The 18,571-nt window shown below is 39.6% G+C and overlaps 2 protein-coding genes and 1 long non-coding RNA gene across 4 annotated transcripts; 2 read left to right on the top strand and 1 right to left on the bottom strand.

Moving 5' to 3' along the window:
* The first annotated feature begins 2,848 nt into the window (after nucleotides 1-2,848).
* On the top strand, nucleotides 2,849-9,912 carry LOC308388511. Its single transcript, XR_013970112.1, has 3 exons — nucleotides 2,849-3,269; nucleotides 3,815-3,934; nucleotides 9,806-9,912. It is a non-coding gene; the product is annotated as an uncharacterized lncRNA (long non-coding RNA).
* nphp1 (nephronophthisis 1) lies at nucleotides 4,333-14,279 on the bottom strand. Of its 2 annotated transcripts, none has more exons than XM_080869274.1 (20): nucleotides 14,117-14,279; nucleotides 13,730-13,791; nucleotides 13,324-13,384; nucleotides 12,933-13,066; nucleotides 12,487-12,694; nucleotides 11,839-11,940; nucleotides 11,475-11,614; nucleotides 11,231-11,276; nucleotides 11,006-11,093; nucleotides 10,054-10,148; nucleotides 9,843-9,971; nucleotides 8,368-8,442; nucleotides 8,113-8,223; nucleotides 7,956-8,038; nucleotides 7,700-7,776; nucleotides 7,482-7,581; nucleotides 7,189-7,301; nucleotides 7,035-7,108; nucleotides 6,742-6,786; nucleotides 4,333-5,798 (listed from the first exon to the last, which is right to left on the bottom strand). In XM_080869274.1, exons 1-20 carry the CDS (start codon nucleotides 14,180-14,182, stop codon nucleotides 5,520-5,522), a joined length of 2,088 nt encoding a protein of 695 aa, XP_080725400.1. In that variant the 5' UTR covers nucleotides 14,183-14,279; the 3' UTR covers nucleotides 4,333-5,519. The 2 variants fall into 2 exon arrangements, with proteins under 2 accessions (XP_080725400.1, XP_080725401.1); XM_080869275.1 differs by having other exon boundaries at nucleotides 4,334-5,798; nucleotides 11,478-11,614; nucleotides 14,117-14,278.
* Nucleotides 14,280-15,323: 1,044 nt separating this feature from the next.
* On the top strand, nucleotides 15,324-18,200 carry LOC308388860 (C-signal). The gene is made up of 4 exons (XM_080869815.1): nucleotides 15,324-15,691; nucleotides 16,011-16,188; nucleotides 16,815-16,909; nucleotides 17,562-18,200. The coding sequence occupies exons 1-4, from the start codon at nucleotides 15,365-15,367 to the stop codon at nucleotides 17,751-17,753; spliced, it is 792 nt and encodes a 263-aa protein (XP_080725941.1). The 5' UTR covers nucleotides 15,324-15,364; the 3' UTR covers nucleotides 17,754-18,200.
* The last annotated feature ends 371 nt before the right edge of the window (nucleotides 18,201-18,571 follow it).

The following is an 18,571-nucleotide window of genomic DNA, read 5'->3' as shown; positions in this document are numbered from 1 at the left end:
CCTCAGTCATTACCACCAGACAAACACACAAGACAGAATAAGCAGACATGAGACAGACACACCTTGCACTAGATCCTCTATTCTGGATCTAGTTACAGGATACACGTGCACACACACTCACATACACAAATACACACAAAGACAATGACAGAAAATGCATTATATTTTGTGTCCTAAGCCTGGACAACAAACCCATTGCACGTCCAGGGACTCAGGACTCCCCCAATGCTGTGAACTGTAACCTCGAGGTAACCTCGAGCTGCACCTATATATAGTAAACTTAGCCTGTTTTTTAATTTACACGTTTGCTCTACTAAGCTTCATAGGATTTATTCTATAGCTGTCAAATGACCTATACCCTCAAACATCATTGAATGCATTACAAACATGTTTTAATCAAAACTGGATGTTAAGATCTAATAACTAGATATGTAGTAAACACTGTGTTCCTGAAAATGTCTGAAGCATTTTAATATCTTTCAGCTCTTTTAGTTGGCTTACTCTCCGTTTGGTTAATGGTCCAAACATCTAAAACTTTTCAGCTGTGTCAAGTTCTTACAAAATGTCCACTGAATGTTACTTGAAACAAAATTAGCAAGAAAGAAAGAAAGAAAGAAAGAAAGAAAGAAAGAAAGAAAGAAAGAAAGAAAGAAAGAAAGAAAGAAAGAAAGAAAGAAAGAAAGAAAGAAAGAAAGAAAGAAAGAAAGAAAACAAATTAAAACTACAATAAGATGCAAAACACAAAGGCACACATTGTAACCCATTCACCTAGCAATTTTGTGCACAAGCTCTAATTTCAAACAAAAAGCTGTTTAAGCCATTAAAAGATAGTTAGTCTCCATTTAAATTAAGGGAAAACTCTTTGAAAACATGAGATAGACACCAAATAATTATTCCAGCACATCATAAGGTAACACAAAGTTTCCGTTTCCCAAACTGAATCTGTGATCATGATAATTCTAGATCCTCCACTATGAATGTATTTTTTTTCTTTTAATAACACTGATAGGACATTAAATCTGTGTGTGCATATTCTAGCATTTAACTACTTACTGTGTGAAATCCCCACCACTATCACCTCTTCTACTTCTTCCTCCTTAGACAATAGTCCACCTGGGGCACAAAGAGAACTGGGTGAGAACGTCTCAGTTTTTCCATGTGATAACAATCAGGTCTACAGTTTTACAGTTTTTTCAGTCTGCAGTCCAGTATCATTTATATCTACACAATGATGGTCCGTGTTGAGTGATCTGCAGTGGAGTTAATACATTATCTTCACCTCTATAGTTAGCAAAGTGAGCTCGATATGGCACAGATAAGATTTTTCTTTCCTGTTGACCACAATTTGAAAAAAGGAGCATCTGACAATACACCACTGCTTTCAAATAAAGTCACATTTTACTCTCTTTTTAAACAAACTCTTAGTACCATGAGATTTAATAGTGATGCAGCCATTCAGAGCCAGCCTCTACTAATCGGTGTATTCAGTCTATTGGTGTCTCTGACACTGCTCCCCCAGCCGAGAATCCTACACTTAACACAATTGAGTGATGGATAATCTTAATCACTGCGCTGCAGACTTGAAAAGATCCAAAAGAACCCTTTTCGTATAAAGCCTCTGTGTTGGTTTTCTAGTTTAGCCAGTTGTCCGTGTGGACATCCCAATACTTTTACTCCTCCGCCACATCAAAATCCTGTCCCAGCACAGCTACAGGTCGTGTAGCCATCTTCTTCCATCTGAAGTCAATCATCATCTCTTTGGTTTTACTCCCATTCAGAAGCATATGATTTATTCCAGACCATTAGTCCCCTGTATTCCTCCTCCTGCTCATCACTTATATATCCAATCACTGAAGAATCATCAAAGTATTTCTGTAGGTAGCATGAATCAGAAGTACGAGGTTACAAGGTGATAAGGAATGGAGATGGCACAGACCCCCCTCTACTGCCCACATACTGCCTTATATACCTGTCCACCACCACGTTTACTGACATTGCCTGTAGTTTCTCTCTCAGTAGCAGCATTTACCAATGTCTAGAATGTCTGTTATTATGAAACCATCATATAACAAGAAGAAACATTTGAGCAAACCCAGAAGCTAGATCATTTTTGGCTCACACCCCTGTCAAGCAATTTTCATATATGGAAAAAAGTAGTATATAGCAGTCAGCAAAGAGGCACAGAAAAGAAGACCAGACACCAGCGAAGGAGGATAAGAAGGACAGACGCAACAACATTGTCATCCCCTATGTAGCCGGTGTATCAGAAAAACTCAGGAGAGTTTTCTCCAAGCATGACATCCCAGTGTATTTCAGACCCAGCAACACGCTCAGACAGAAACTGGTTCACCCGAAAGACAAAACGCCAAAACACAAACTTAACTATGTGGTGTATGCTGTACAGTGCAGCGAGGAATGCTCAGACCTCTACATTGGAGAGACCAAACAGCCACTTCACAAGCGCATGGCACAACACAGAAGAGCCACCTCCACAGGACAAGACTCAGCAGTCCATCTGCATCTTAAGGATAAAGGACACTCTTTCGAGGATGCCAATGTTCACATTTTGGACAGAGAGGACAGATGGTTTGAAAGAGGAGTGAAAGAAGCCATCTATGTCCACTGTGAGCGACCGTCTTTGAACACAGGCGGTGGTTTACCACACCAACTGTCTGCCATCTATAATCCAGTTTTGAGATCCCTCCCCAGACGCCTTAACGCCCACTCACATCCTGGGCCATCTGACCTCAGGAATTCACATGATAAGGTGGGGCCAGGTTTCACAATGAACTCACCCGAAACTCTGGCTGATTGGGTCCCACACCCAATTTCACACCTTGGCTCAGGAGATTAGAGGATCATCAGGGGGTCCTTTTGTCCCTCTGTGGGGGGTCACTCCCACTAGGTTTATATCTGGGACTCTCCACCATTTGACCTTAGAACTGAAGAAGCTTCTCGGATGAGAGGTGAAACGTCTTCAAGCAACTTAAAGAAGTCCAGACGCTTTTCTTTGCAAGCTCCTTTGACTACAATGACCTGGATGACTGTGAACCTTCACAGACAGTATATAGCAGCTAGTGACAATTAATTAACACATACAAAGTGTCCACAATAGTTCAATATTGTTTCTCCCCCTGGTACTGTCCTCTTTTCTCTTTGAAGCTAGTGGAATTCTACACAGGTGACCTCATCACACAGCGAGCACTGGAACGATACTGTACAAACTGGGAATAGAAGCTGGCAAGGCACAGTGGGCGAGTTTAGCAGTGGTTAGTACTTTGCTGTTGTGTTGTGTGTACATATTTAAGAAAATCACTTTCCCAAGTGCAATATAATATTTTAATAGATAATTTCTTGACTAATCTCAAATAACATTGTCTCATCAACCCTGGAAATTTACTCAAACACATGTTAGATGATCAGACCCATGCTGACTAACTGTATGATATGAGGTTTCGGAAACACCATTAAATGCCACTCTGGATTCTGTTTTCTTTACAGTGTAGCCTCACTACCTCTCCATAGGTACATAGTAAAAGCATTTTCTGTTTAATCTGTAAGACTTAAATTTCATTAATTATTATTTTATTTTATTATTTTACCGTCTAGATACCATGGGAAAAGCACATCTTGCTCATTGCTACTGTCAATCAAGGGATAATCTAAAACCTGTAAATATAATTCAGGACCAAATGCTTCTCTGTCCCTTCTGGGCTTCACAAAGAGTTTCTTTTCCCTTTGTTTGACACAGCCCTGGGATATCTTACTACTATTACCCTGATGGTAATCCAGTTTTGTTTTGTTTTTTCCAAAGCTTATCAACGCTCCGGTCATCAGGGACAGCATACAGCAACCGCAGCAACTGCACTGGAATGTGGAAATACAGGATGTGGAATATGAGTCGCCTGCAAACAGTGCACCAACAAAAGGCTTGGTATGTTTATACACATTCAGAAAGACCACTTTAGGTATTGGGCTGGGGACTTGGAATATCACTTTGGGGGGGATAAAGGCTTTATAGTCAGTGTTCAGTTAAACAAGACAGTTTGAAGTTCAAACAGAAGGTTAAATGTGTGTTAGTTTCAAGGTTAAGATCATGTTAGACGATGAGGGGATGTAATAGGAATTACTAACATGCTAATAGGTGTTTGCACTCTTTGTCATTTTGGAAATATTCTTACTGGCTTTGTTGCTTTTCTTGAGTAGCATGACCTGGCAGATATATTCATGCCTTTAGGGTACAATTAAATTACTGTAGTCAGTTGTCAAATACACATGGGGAAATAAAATATGCCCTTAAGCATTTCTACTCACCAATTAACAGGCTACATCTTATTCCTTTCTTTTTTATTCAGAATGTGTTGGGGGATATATGTGAAGAGTTTAAAGAAACATTTACTAACATCTTCATATTACAAAACCAACAGTGTAAATAATATGGATTTTTTTTAAAGGTCTTATCTCATAAATTAAATTACAGAAGCCTTAAATGCCTTTCAAACATCTTTTTCAGATTTTATTCCCAAAGAAATATGTTTAGTGTGACAATATACAATTTATCATAAAAAAGTATGTTGAATTGCTGTAATAAATGTTGCTTTGGACGTGAAGCCGTAACCGACAGCACCCAAACTGACCCAACCTCCTAGTGCTCCTTAGCTTTTATACCAGGCTATAAAAAGAACACAGCGGGCCAATTATTAACTCCTGTAACCCTACACTACAGACCCTCCCAAACAAGCACATACACACAATGATGTTGAAATAATGGGTGGGGCTCAGTACCCAGTGAGATGACAGGGCTGAAAAAACACCTTTGTGGATGTAAATAAGTGATAAGAACACAATTTCTTTCATAAAAATTAAATTAAAACATGCCAATAATGTTACCATTACTGGCATCAGTGGCACTCATTGTCCCTTTTTTAATCCTGTAACACATTTTTTTATCTTTAAGAGGAAGGACGTTGATTCTGTGATTAAATACAAAATAAATAAAATATTTTATTTCACAGCTACACAGACTACGATCAGTGCCTTTGGTAAACATAAGGTTCGCAAAGACGTGTATGCTCAGTAGTTTAGCAGAAGCAGAAAGGAAGTAAAGCGTGTTGGACATGTGAGTTTTGTCTTGTTTTCAACAAATTCAGTGAAAAACCAATGAAGAATCGCCCTATCTTGTCACATGTTTTATCTTAAGTGTATCTAAAATATGACATATTATATATCATCTGTGCCATGGACCAAAACTAAAACTATAATAACTACATGAAAGACTAACTAGGTTATAGTATGTGATATATTGTAATGAAAAACAGCTACTAAAGAGGAAGCCCGGTCTTTCATTCAAATTTCAACCACTGCTGGTTTTGGTCTTCTTCATTAAAATTTACTAAAAATAATAAACATATAGAATATTGTGAGTTTTAACCTTTAATTATTTTCAAAATATACGTGAAAATTAGGATAATTAACTTCAACCAAATAGCACCTTCAGCCAGAGGGAGATGACGTTATTGTCACCACGCCACACGGAGAAGGTCAAAAGTCAACTCGGTAACATCAAAAGCGAGATGCGTGTGAGCGCCATCAACAAAGACCTCAGGAACTCCTGACTGGCCGGTGTTGTTGCGTTGGTTTTTCAGCATTTCCAGCATTGCGTAGATGACTCTTGCGCGTTGTTCCTCAGAGAGCGGGTCCGCCCAACGATAACAGGGCAGCGATGGAGAGTGGAGCAGGAAATACACAGATGACATGTAGACTTTAACAAACTCCAGTTTTAGATAGGAGAGGTCCCTCTGTAAACACACAGGGAGAAAGCTTTAGTTCATATTCACATCTCAGTGTAAGCCACCCAATCTATTATACTGACAGCATCCTCTACAGGTCTGAGCTGATATTACGCATCCAAAGATGCAGACTGTTACTGTAATAATGTGTAATGTATTAATGTGTATGCGATAGTCCCCGTAGGGAAATTGCTCCTCTGCATTTAACCCATTCACCCAGTGAAGCAGTGGGCAGCCACCAATGCAGCGCCCAGGGAGCAGTGTGTAGGGACGGTACCTCAGGGTAACCGTTCAGTGGAGTCGAACCCCCCAACCTTCCGATCATGGGGCCACCACTCTACCTACTGAGCTATCCCTACCCCACTGAGCTATCCCTAAACTCAGTAGCTATCCCTACTGAGTTTAATTAATTAAACCAGGCAATCAATACTTCTTCAAAGCTACCTTTTACCTAACCAAAACATCCTATTTCCTCTTTGTTCCCAAAAAGAAAGCAGATCCCCAACATATCACTTTGTAATGGGATCTGTGTCCCAAAACCCTGTTTCCAAAAGAGTTGTAATAATGCATAAAATGTAAATAAATCCAGAATGTCTGGCCTGCAAATCATACAATCCCTTATATTTGATTAAACATGACAAAAAGACATATTAAAAACCTGGAAGGAAAAAATAATTAAAATTTTTACGTTTCAAAATAGTTGGTACAGGCCCGATTAATATATTTACAGGTTTGCATATGCTTCCATCCAGACACAGGGGACGCTAGACCACCGAGACAACTACACTTAAACTCAAACTCAGCAGTTTTTCAGTCGTTTTATAATGACTGCCATTATACTATTTAAGCAAATATGTAGTTCAAATAATTTGCATTCCATTTTTTATATTTGCACCGGGCAAAAATGTGTTTGGACACAGAGTTGTATAACTACACACCTACACGCACGCACCTTTTGTGCTCTGTTCATGTTAGTCTCAGCATCCAGCCAGGCACTCTGGAAGAAACACAGTTATTTGAATATTCAGTTGTCCTTACCATCAAACAAATGTGATGGGTCATACCACTTAACAAGCTTTAAACTCTCTCTATATATAATCACACATTATTTTTACTATGAGAATATTAAAAATAATCTCACAGAAATCATCTTCAACAAGCAGAATTTCAGCTGTGTTGATAAAGCAACAAAACAAAGGAGCAGTTGTTGAATCTTATTTGAATGACAAATGTGACTTTTCTCACCCTGAGAGCATCTAACAGGTCTGGCTGGTCCAACAACACAGGGAAGGTTGAAAGTATAGGACTGCATATTAGATCTGAAAGAGAGATAATGGTATTAAACCCAGAGCTGTGAATGTGATCGGTTTGGATAAGAACCACTGACAGTGCGAGCTACCTGCATTCTGCATTGTGGGCCTGTCCATCAGCAGTGCGTCTGCAAGCAGATGCCTGTGCAGAACCAGCAGATGGATGCAGTTTAGGCAGTGGAGGAGAGTATCTGGAAGGACACTGAAGAGAAAAAATGTACTTATTACAAACATATACATGCACGCACATACATACACACAGGGATATATCTGAGATGAGTCAGGAATGAGCCCAAATAAACAGAGGAAGGCTTTATGAATAAGATATTCTACTGCAGGTGTTCAAGCACAGTGGCAGTCTTTTTTTCACTGATCTTCTAACCCGAGCTGTGTTTGCGTCCGGCTGTTGGCTGATTTCAGCTTAACAACAAGTTTGGGCTGCCGCCTGGCTTGGAGCATCTGCTGGAAAACACCACTTGGAGCTGAAAGGAGAGGAGATACACTGATTAATATAACATAAAAACTATTATTTTGTTTCTATTGTTTTTTCCTTATATTATTTTAAGATCAAAATGTACTGAGTCTGCCATTTCTCCTTACATCCTCTAGTGGGTGACGCCTCCACTGCTACATCCTTCTCATATGGAGTGCCACCATTCACAGGCAGTTCATAGGTCCTGTACACAGTAGATAATTCAATTTTGTGCGCGCTTAATAATGTCAGTGGTTTTGCGCTAGGTGTCATTTTACTTTGTTAATCTTTTCACTACTGTAGGTGTCTAAAGAAAAGATATTCTGATATATTTTCGCAGCTTTTTCTGCATATGTCTGGATGAATGTAAAAAAACACATGTACCTGTTCGGCACAGGATTTCCTGCATCATCGGTCAATTTGAGGAAAGCCCAACCACAGCTTAGGTCTCCTCTCTCCCCAGTAGACTAAAACAGAGACACTTTTTCTTTTCTTTCCTTATATACATTTTTGTAATTCGCAAAATTGTATGCACCCTTACATTTCGTATAAAAGTGACTCCTAATTCAAAGAGGATCCCGAGGTTAGGAGACGCAGAGTTGCAGCGCAGAAAACAGTCTCCATCCAAGAGGGTGGGCAAGATACCGGTCACCTTGAACAGACACACACATGAACACATGCTAAATTTCACATTTCTCACAATTTCTTTTTTTGTCTTCTTTTGCAGAGCCTCAGTACAAAGAGTCTGCAAATCAGTTTGTGTTGTAAGGTTACAAACATAGCAACCTCCACATACCCTTGGAGAGAAGCTCCAGGTCTTTGGGCTCTTGGCGTTGTAGGCTGCCCTTATTATGTGGATGTTACTCAAAACCTGAAACACAGTGAAACTCATGTTGAAAAAAGCAAGAGAGCAAGGGAATTAGATACAAAGAGTTAAATCTGAAAAAAACCCTGCATAAAAATCTTCCTGTTTTATGGCAGAAACGTGTTCTTTGTTGTCTGAGTTGAGCTGAAATGTGACTGTTTCATAAGCTTACACACTTAAAGAGACCAATACATGATTCCTGCCACTAAAGTAATCAAGGATATGAATTACTACATCCACACTAGCCCGGTTAAATTTGAAAACGGCATTTTGGTCTGAAAACGCTCCGCGTCACACTATCGTTTTCAGTTGTTTTCACAGAGTTGTTGATCCATGGCCGAAAACGATTACGTTCCAGTCCTGCGCATGCATGAAACGCAAGACGATTCGACCTGCCTCATTTCTGTCTGCTGCTTATTTACTTTCCGGCTCTCTGAAATGTTGCGACAAAATGTTGAGGAAAAGCACCAAGTTTTTTAAATGGACTAACAATGAGGTGAGTTGTTGCTGCGAGTAACACAAAAGTACAAAGTTGCAAAGCAAGTGAGAATTAAAGAATTTGAAGAAAAGCTATCTGGAGCATGTGCAAACTGATCTTTAATAGGGCTGTCAAAATTGAGAACAAACAAAACAACTGCTGTATAATGCCCTCCGCTATCATAGTTTAATTGGTCACATGACTGCATCACATGACAAAATGTATCATCAACTTCGAAAAAGTTCCGGGTTCGCTGTTCACACTGCTACGCAAAAACGGCGTTTTCGAATGTATCCGCTTTGAAAAGCGTTTTCAGAACGCTGCGCTTTCCTTGACCTGTATGCACCCTTACATTTCGGTCTCAGTGTGGACGGAAGGCCAAAACGGAGAGACAACGATGCCCTAGCCGTAATGTTTGACACCTGTTTTACCTAATACACCAAAAGTATTAATAAAATTCATTATACTCTGAAGACATTTGGAGAAATTAAAGAAGTGCAGTAAAACATTACAGTACAAAAGAACGTAATAATGATCGCTCCAACCAAGGAAGAATGGAAGCAAATGTTCCCCTGATTCTGTTTGTACTAACGACAGTGGTATAAGCTTTCTGCACAAGCAAATATGCTAAGCCATAAATTCTAGATGTGCAGATAAGGTTGAAATAGCTCTTTTTGCAGACGACTGTACACCACTTTATACAGCACATTTGAGTCTATTTAGAGTGACGCAAAAAAGAAAAAACTTCATATAATGAAGCGTTCAGGATCTTTCTCAGTTCTCTAAATGTTTGTGACTTAGTACCTTTCTTGGTGTGTGGCATAAATTTATGTTGTAAATATCTCATAATGGTTTTAAATGATTTCTTTTTCATTTTTTGTCATGGACTAGTGTCTAAAATAAAAGTATACAGAGACAACCATGATACCTGAGTTCCGTCAAAGGCGCAGAGGCGGACGTGCCGGCTGAGGACTTGAACACCAACCCCAGGAGTAGGAATCATCCTGCAGCTCCACAAACTGAAACAAACACTCGTGCTGACCTGCCGAGGACGAACCTACACCACAGGAGAATCACACAGTAGGCAGGTTTATGACTATAGTTGCTGGTAAGTGTCAGAAACACAGGGACAAGCTCACCTTGCCAGTGTCTGGGTCCAGGAAGAGGTCTTTAAAGGAGAGCTGTGATTGGCTGAGCTGAGGCTGAATGTAATGACTTCCTCTGTATGTTACACCTAATAAAGGACACAAAGGGTTACAGCTTTGCCCTGAAAGTCATGTAGCATTGGCTTGTTAGATAAATATTACTATTTACAGTGACAGCTGCTTCTATCAATACGGTAACAATAGGGTAAAAATTGTGCATCTAACTCACCATTCAACCTACTGTACCAAAACAACTACAGTAATAAAAATAACATCCAGTATAACTCACCCAGTATAAACTCTTAATTGTTGAAGCCTGTGCAGTTATGAACTTGAATAAATTAAAATGTCTTTTAAACCAGCTCCTTTATCTCACAGTGTAAGCTGTTCAAGCTGTTTTAAGTTTTGGGTGTCATCTTAGTTTAAATCCAAATTTCCATTAAGATGCAACAATTTGTAGAATTGTTGATTTTTCCAAATATAAATGTGACACATCCTGTGATTTCTGCTTCACTGATGCAAGGATTTGTTACTACCTTGGAATACATTACTTAGAATTGGGGAAATGTAATCCACATATTTTGCTGCTTTATAGAAAAATTATACATTGACAAAGTAATTGGCAGAAGTTGAGTAACTGGCAATGAAAACAGTTTTCCCCTAGCCTTATAACAGCCACTTAACCTGTAGGATGATGTCAGGCAGCACTAAGGGAGGCAGGTCTGTTCACCACCAGTGGACCAGCAAGCTCTAGGATTTACTGAATTCTGCCAGTGCTTCCAAAACTGCACAGATCCCCCATTGTGGGCAGAGTTTACTTCATATTAATTTGTGAGTTTATCCAGTCTCTCTCTCTCTCTCTCTCTCTCTCTCTCTCTCTCTCTCTCACTCACACACTCACACACTCACACACACACACACACACACACACATGCTGCATAATGACCTTCCTCCACCAGTAATTTATTGAGAGTTGATGGTCTGAATCCTGAAGGTATAGCACCCATGGCGGAGAGCACATCTGTTGCATCAATCTGTCACAGACACACGATAAAACCATAAAACGTATTTAACACAGCGCTAAAGATTGTGAATGCAGTATTTGTTGTTGGGAAAATTAATAGCAGTTTCAGTTCTTGTAGTTATAACTGTAGAGTATAGAAAGTCGCACCTCACTCAGAGCCTTTTTGACTGTAGACCAGTTAGAATGTGAAGCACTGTCAACAAAAACAAAAGAAACCAAGAATAATTATGTTATTCATTCACACCAGTAAGTAATATTTTTATGTTGCCATTAATCTGGATAAATGTAGTTTTCAAAATTATCTTCCTTTTAAACAAAGTCTCTCAAGTGTAGGGAAACACAGACCCTGGAAGCTTAATGCCATTAAATAAAAATTAAATAAAAAACTTTCAACCTCCATTTGTCTGGATCATCAGTTAATTCTTCACTATCTTGATTTTCCTCCTCTTCCGACTCCTCCTTGTCATCATCATCTTCTTTTGAATCATTGTCATCATCATCATCATCTTCCTCATCAACACTAGAGCCAATCTAACACATTATGGTTACATTTAAAATATAATCAGAAATCATATCCTGTTATGGTCTTGATCTTTTTTGTCAGTCTATACTAATATTAAAAACACAATGAATAAAGAAAACTGCTGCAGGCTGCATTTTAATGTTCTCAGTAATGTTTTATAATTCCTTCAGCTAAACACTTGTCTAAATGAAAATTCATAATGTTGGACTTGCTATCATTGCAGATTTTGTACCTTCAGGAAGGTTTTTGGAACCACTCCTCTGCTGCCTTTAGTGTTCTGAGCCAGCCACCATCCATCTGCTGCCTTCCTGATAATCCTCAACACCTCCCCCTTCTGAAACAACAGGCCACAGAACACCATGTAAGTTCACATAACTCACACATTTATAACAAACAGATTAGATCAAATGCAGTTCATCACAGACATGTCTAAAATTCAGATGTGAGGATAAACCTATCTTCCTAATCGGTTAAGTACTTGATTAAAAATTAACCGGCAATGGAATAAGATTCATTAACACAAAGGGATATCAAATTGGATAAGTGGAGATGGATGGATGGATGGATGGATGGATGGACATAACGATTAATAAAGCTTATAAATTACACTACAGTGCACTAGACTACATGCCAATATCTACCAGACACATCATAGAAATGTTTAAAATTAAAAAGGTAAATAGTTTTCAGAAATATGTAAATTACATTTGTTACTTAATTCAGGCCTGCAAGACTTGAAGAAGAAGATTTGGATGGCTAGAGCGCCCTCTTCTGTTGAAACTAAATATTATACAATATCGCTTTTAACATGCAAGGGGAAAGAATCCAAGCTCTAAACGTCCTAAATATATTGCTGACATCAAGGCTGTTTGTGTTTTACCCGAACAGACAGATCTCCTTCCTGCTCTCCTTTGAAATCACTGAGGACCATGTAGATGCGAGCATCTGACTGAGATGGCGGTTTCAAATCTCGCCTCTCATCACCGGCAATGTTGTTAACAATTTCTACATGCTCTTCTTCATTGTCGTTACTGTCTTCGTCATCGTCTTCTTCAGCACTATTTTCACTATCTTCCTTTGAAACATTACTGTGGACCAGGGAATAATTCAGTGAAAAAAGGTATTCTTGGGTCAGATTTGTCAATCAATTATCATTGAATCTGTCAGATAAACTGATGCTTTGCAATGAAGCATGCAGGTTAAATTGTTGTGGGGAAGTCAAGCCCCCTGCAGCATGGACTATAAAGTACATACACAGATCAACAACAAAAAAAAACTCTACCGTCCCAGTTTTCCTTCTTTGCACTTAACACACATTTCACTAACCCTGCTTCAGTGCTAGGTCCTGGTGGCGACAGCTCCAGAGAGAGAGTTTTTAGACGCTCCATGATGTTTTGCACTCGTCGCTCCTCTTCCTGTTTCCTCTGATCATAATTGCCCACTGGAGCCAGCTCATCACCCTGAAAGATCAAGCGTTAGCTTATGATGGCTAATTAGCTACACTGCTGTCAACCATGCAACATTTTCCACAAAGATAAATTAATATATCGATTTGCTGCCGTAAGTAATGACAACTGCTTTAATAAAAACAACTAATATTAGTCAAGTAATATCACTGATTGCTTCCAATTGTTGGCATCGAAAGATTATATTAAATCTGTGTACAATAATAGTATTTGAAAAGGTTGAAAAGTTTCTTAAAGATTAGAAAACTAACCTTGCTCAGTTTCTTCAGTGTCCTTAGTGTCTCCTCTGCTGACATTTGCAGTTTTTGGCATCTGTTTGCAAGTAGATATCAAATTTTCAAGCATTCCATAAAGTAGGTGATCAGGGCATGTGGTAGAGAGGGTCATCATGCTGAAATATCCTTGGGCAGACTGATAGCGAACTCACTGATGGACCCATTGCAGTCTGAGTACGTGTGTAATTGTTAGAAAATGTTTATAGATACAATCCTGTATGGATTTGTGCGTGACTGGGTGAGTGACACTTTTAGCAGAAAACCCTTTGAGTGCTCAACTGACTACTAACTACACACAAGGATTTCAATGTTAAAACAGGTGAGGGTGCTCATCTTAAGGAGTAAGGAAGGGCACTGCTGGTGCTCTACCACAGTTGGTTACCTTCGAAAGGCCTCTTCAGTGGATCCAGCCTGGCTCTGGACATCCTTCTCCAGACTGTCAACCTGTGAAAGTGTTTAAATCAATGTACAGTTCAGCGTTTATATTGATGATTATGTCGGTTTTTATTCTGGTTTACATTGCTAACTCACAGCAGTGCATCATAATGAATTGTTACGAACAGATGCTAATCAATATTTATGCTAGCGCATGCCACGTCGGTAAAGGGCTTATAAGACAAAAGTGTTTAGAGAAACAGTCGAGTTCAAGCCTCGGGATCACATCATTTCGAAAAAGCTCTGGTGGTACATGTGCAACAACTGTATAACGTTCAGTCCGAACAGTTTGGTGCAGTCGCACCTAAGTTTAAAGCGTCGTTCTTGAACTGACCTGTTTTTTTATTTCATCCACTTCTCTCTGGGCTAGCTGCAAAGGTCCTCTTCTTTTTAGTGGCATTTATACACTTTTTAGGGTCACACGGTACGTGTGTTAGCTGATCTTCTAGCTTGCTAACTGACGCTGGGCTTCCAACAGTTGCTAAGCAACTGACTTCTTCTTCTTCTGTATAAGGTTTATTGGCGGTTGGCAAACAGCAAAATGGTGCATTACCGCCACCAACTGGTGTGGAGTGTGGACCGAAAAAGCAACTGACTTCTTCGATTTTTTTTAATTGTCAATGTAATTTCCGTGCTCATTGTGGGTTTGTTTTAGTCAGCATATTTCGCTTATGTAATATATTTTTATATATTCGTAAATGAATGAACGCGATATTAATACAAAGACTATGTTTTCTGTTTTTTTTTTTTTTGCAATTATTGGCAGTTTACAAGCTTACATCAAGCTACCGCCGCCTACTGGTCTGGATATTTTCTCACGATTCCTTGAAAAATTACTGACGTTACTGCGACTTCATAATGTTGGAGTTGTTTGTGTTTAATGCGCATTTAATTCAGATTCAATGCCATAAGCGTAAAAATTGATCGGTCTAAAGCCAAATATTGGATCAAAAGGCAAAACTACCATTATTGATTGTAATCATATATGAATCCAAATACCCTCCAAATTATGATGTAATGCATTTCCATTTCCTCTAATACTAGTTTTTAAATCCTAGATGTTTGATGCTTTTACAGGTTTTATGTCCAAAAAAGATAACATAAAATATTACTGATATTTTTACTTCTCTTCCGAATCGAGCGTGAATTCCCCCCCCCCCCAATAATCCTCAGCTTTTGACTGATCGAACCCATCCAGCACCACATCTACAATACAATACAATCTTGGTCAATACGCCCTGTAAAATTATATCACTCTTTCAAAGGACACTTGCAATGCACAGTTGTGTAAGTGCTTTCAGAAAGACCTATAGGGGGCGTACGTTACGTCCTTTGCCTTTCGTGTTACCTTCACTGTCACTTTTCTTTTCCCCAAATTTCAAATGTATAATTTCAAAACATACCACCACTGTAACAGCGTTGGGGTTTTTTTTATATAAAAAAAGTTTAAAGGTCGCTTATGAGCCCATTTAAGATGTCGTTCGGCAAGCGTCCTCGCTAAATTGCCCCCGATTTTCTAAGTTACGACCCTTTGAGTGGCAGTGAAGGCAGCAAACACTGTTAGTTATGTCATTTATCAACCATGGCTGCACCCGTCGCTCTTATTCAAGGTGCGAGCAGAGGACTGGGCTTTGGATTCTGCAAATATATACTTAAAAATAAATCACTCGCTACTGTTGTAGCAACATGTCGAAACCCGGACGGGGCTGCAGAATTGCGGAGCCTGGCCGGCCAACACCCGGGCCGACTGATGGTCCTCAGACTGGACGTGAACCACGAGGAGGACATCCGCGGAGCTGCAGAGAGGGTTAAGGAGAGTTTCGGTCGGCTGGATCTAGTCGTCAACTCCTCGGCAATGCTTCACCCTTCGGGGAAAGGAGAGACCAGCTTGAGGGATGTTTCTGCACAGGTAGACCTTTGTTTTAGTGTGAGAAGCCACATTTCCGTAAAAACTGGAGTAAAAGTTAGTTTAACTCACTGTCGTGAGTCAAACCGTTGCCTGTGTAGAAAATACATGCACAGAAGTAGTGCAAAAAACTTGGTGAGACACCATCATCATAGAGGCATTTGGATTTCCCCCTGTAATGGTACATACATTGGACTTTTTCTAACAATCTCTGGTGGTCCTTAAACTGTGCTGGTGATGTCTGTGTCCAGCAAGAGAGTCTGAAATCGGCAACACCAAATTCATTAAATCCTTAATTAAGTAACTTTTTTCCCATTTTCAGGGTATCATTTCCACCTTAACGACTAATACAGTGGGTCCTTTGGTCATGGCCAAGTATTTCTCCCCCCTCCTTCTTAAGGGCAGTGGTGGATTTGGTCAGCAGCCTGCAGAGAAAGCCAAACAGCACAGCGGGATCATTGTTAACATCACAGCGAAAGTGGGATCAATTGGAGACAATGGTATCTGGTGGTTCCAAAACACTTTGTGCATACATGTCATGTAGGCAGTGGCACTTCCAGACCAGATTTATCAGTGGGACCAGTGTTTTGTTTTGTTTTTTTAATCGGGGCACAGAACAAAACAAAAAAGTTTTTTTTTTTTAATGTATTAAGCACATACTGTACAGGATTGACAGTCTCTGTTTCTGATCCCTCGTTCTTTGCATCCTCTCCAGCTAACTCCTCTTTCTCTCTTTCATCCCCTCATGATCTTCATCCTCTCTCTCTACACTGTTCTTTGTTAACAGGAGAAAAACCCACCAGCTAAACGGCTCCAAATTTAAAAGAGCAAGTGTGCAGCACCCTAAACGGTCCACGTTGAACACGTCAGCAATTTAATTCCAGTTACCGTGCCACTGCATATCACCATAAGAAATCAATTAATTATTATCTCTTGAGCACAGAGGCCAGAGCTAGTTCTACGGGGGCGTTGGCCCCTGTCTAAAACCACCTATGCACGTAGGCAGCACCACTTTTGTTACTTAGCTGAAGGACAGAGCATAGTTACAAAGCAGATATTTATCTTTTGTTATAATGTGCATGCATGCACAGTGGTAAAATGTTCATCTCTAACACTTTTTTCTCAGGTCTTGGAGGTTGGTACAGCTACAGAATGTCTAAAGCAGCTCTTAACATGGCCACTAGGAATTTGTCTATAGAGCTGGGCCGCAGTCGACCCAAGGTAAGTGTTTTCATACATGCTGCATTAATGTCTTGATGCATGCTCAATCATCAAGTTAAGGAAATCCCAAAGTTGAGTCTATTCATGTGGTTGTTTGTTTGGTTGGCGTTTTCAGTGGGAGAAACATTTCGTCATTCGTCCAAGTGACTTCCACCCTTATGTGTCAGGAGTATCAGAACAGCTGAGATGCATTTTCTCTTAAGACTGGGTCTCTGTTGGTTTCAAACCCCAAGACACACTGTGCCAAAAATTGGTCCACCCAAAAGATATGTCACAAATAGAGTAATATAGTGTACGCTGTTAAGTGCCAGGAGGATTGCCAGGATTTATACATCGGGGAAACCAAACAACCTCTGGCTAAACGGATGGCACAGCACACAAGAGCTAACTTGTCAGGCCAGGACTCCGCAGTCTGTTCACACCTACAGGCCACGAGATACTGTTTCAATGATGAGGATGTACACATCCTGGACAGGGAGGAACTCTGGTTTGAGCAGGGAGTCAAGGATTTACACGAAAAGGGAAAAAACATCTCTGAGCCTAAGGTCTAAGATGCTTGTTACTGGTGTTTGTATCTTTCTTTTAGAGCATGGATTAGGGCATGCCCTTGTACATAGATCCCATAGCCTATAATGATGTTTTTTTTCCCCAGGTTGTTTGTGTGTCCCTACATCCAGGAACAGTGAACACAGACCTCTCCAGGCCTTATCACCGGAATGTGCCACAAGACAAGCTGTTCAGCGCTGAACACTCTGTGAACTGTCTAATGAGCATCGTTGACACGCTAAATATAGAAAAGACTGGAAAAGCGTACAGCTGGGATGGAACCGAACTTCCGTGGTAGAATTTCTAAGAGATGAATTTCACCACTTCTGGTCTTAATGGTGAATTTCTGAGCAGTGTTGAGACAATGTGGAGATGAGCTGGACTTCATGCTATTGCTGTACAAGACATTTGTGCTCAAGTGACAGTTCAGATGGTCAATGAAAAAACTCTTTTACTACCTCATAATTATCCAAAGTGCTTAAATCATCTGTAGCACATACAGCTTTTGTGTGAAGCCATTATTGACAATGTATCTGGTTTCAATATTTCATACAACTCTCATATAGTTTAGTACTGCTCATTTTAATGGTAAAAATCATGTAATATCTCACTAATCTTGACGTCTTTCCCCAATTCAGTAATATCATCAGGTGGTTTGTATTAAAGGTGAATAAATTATCTGACTGTTTAAAATTTGTGGTTGCATTACACACACAAGCAGTCATTTTGGAAACAAGTGCTGTGGACATACAGTATGTTTTAAGAAAAAAAGATTGCATGGCTGGAGTTAATCTGCTAGTACATTCTACATGCAAATGTTGCACAAAGACTAACTCCTAAAGATAAAATAATAAAATCCTTTACATAGGATCTGTAAGATTTTTTTTTCATCCACATCAAGTCTGAAACTGATTGTGGTAAAAGTTAATCCCAAAGAATCTGACTCTTTATGAGATATAAAGATGAAGCTATTTGGCAACTGGAAAAACACTGGACTGCAGCAGTCATGGCTCAGTCTGTTGCAATCTTCCACCAGAGGTGTAGTCACAAAACAATTAGTGCTTTCACTACCTCATATATTCAGAAAAAGTTAATTTAATATGTAATTATAATAAT

The sequence above is a fragment of the Rhamphochromis sp. 'chilingali' genome (assembly GCF_963969265.1).
Source record: "Rhamphochromis sp. 'chilingali' genome assembly, chromosome: 20".
NCBI lineage: Eukaryota > Metazoa > Chordata > Actinopteri > Cichliformes > Cichlidae > Rhamphochromis > Rhamphochromis sp. 'chilingali'.
Note: the sequence above shows the minus strand (reverse complement) of the source record. Positions and strands in the feature narration are given on the sequence as shown.

Coding starts and splice junctions, on each gene's coding strand:
- nphp1 (XM_080869274.1), bottom strand. CDS start 14,182: ATGCCACTAAAAAGAAGAGGACCTTTGCAGCTAGCCCAGAGAGAAGTG. Junction 11,277..11,474: donor GATCCAGACAAATGGAGGTT/GAAAGTTTTTTA, acceptor TTTTGTTGACAG/TGCTTCACATTCTAACTGGT. Junction 7,582..7,699: donor GGCGTCACCCACTAGAGGAT/GTAAGGAGAAAT, acceptor CTCTCCTTTCAG/CTCCAAGTGGTGTTTTCCAG.
- LOC308388860 (XM_080869815.1), top strand. CDS start 15,365: ATGGCTGCACCCGTCGCTCTTATTCAAGGTGCGAGCAGAGGACTGGGC. Junction 15,692..16,010: donor TGAGGGATGTTTCTGCACAG/GTAGACCTTTGT, acceptor TCCCATTTTCAG/GGTATCATTTCCACCTTAAC. Junction 16,189..16,814: donor GGGATCAATTGGAGACAATG/GTATCTGGTGGT, acceptor CTTTTTTCTCAG/GTCTTGGAGGTTGGTACAGC.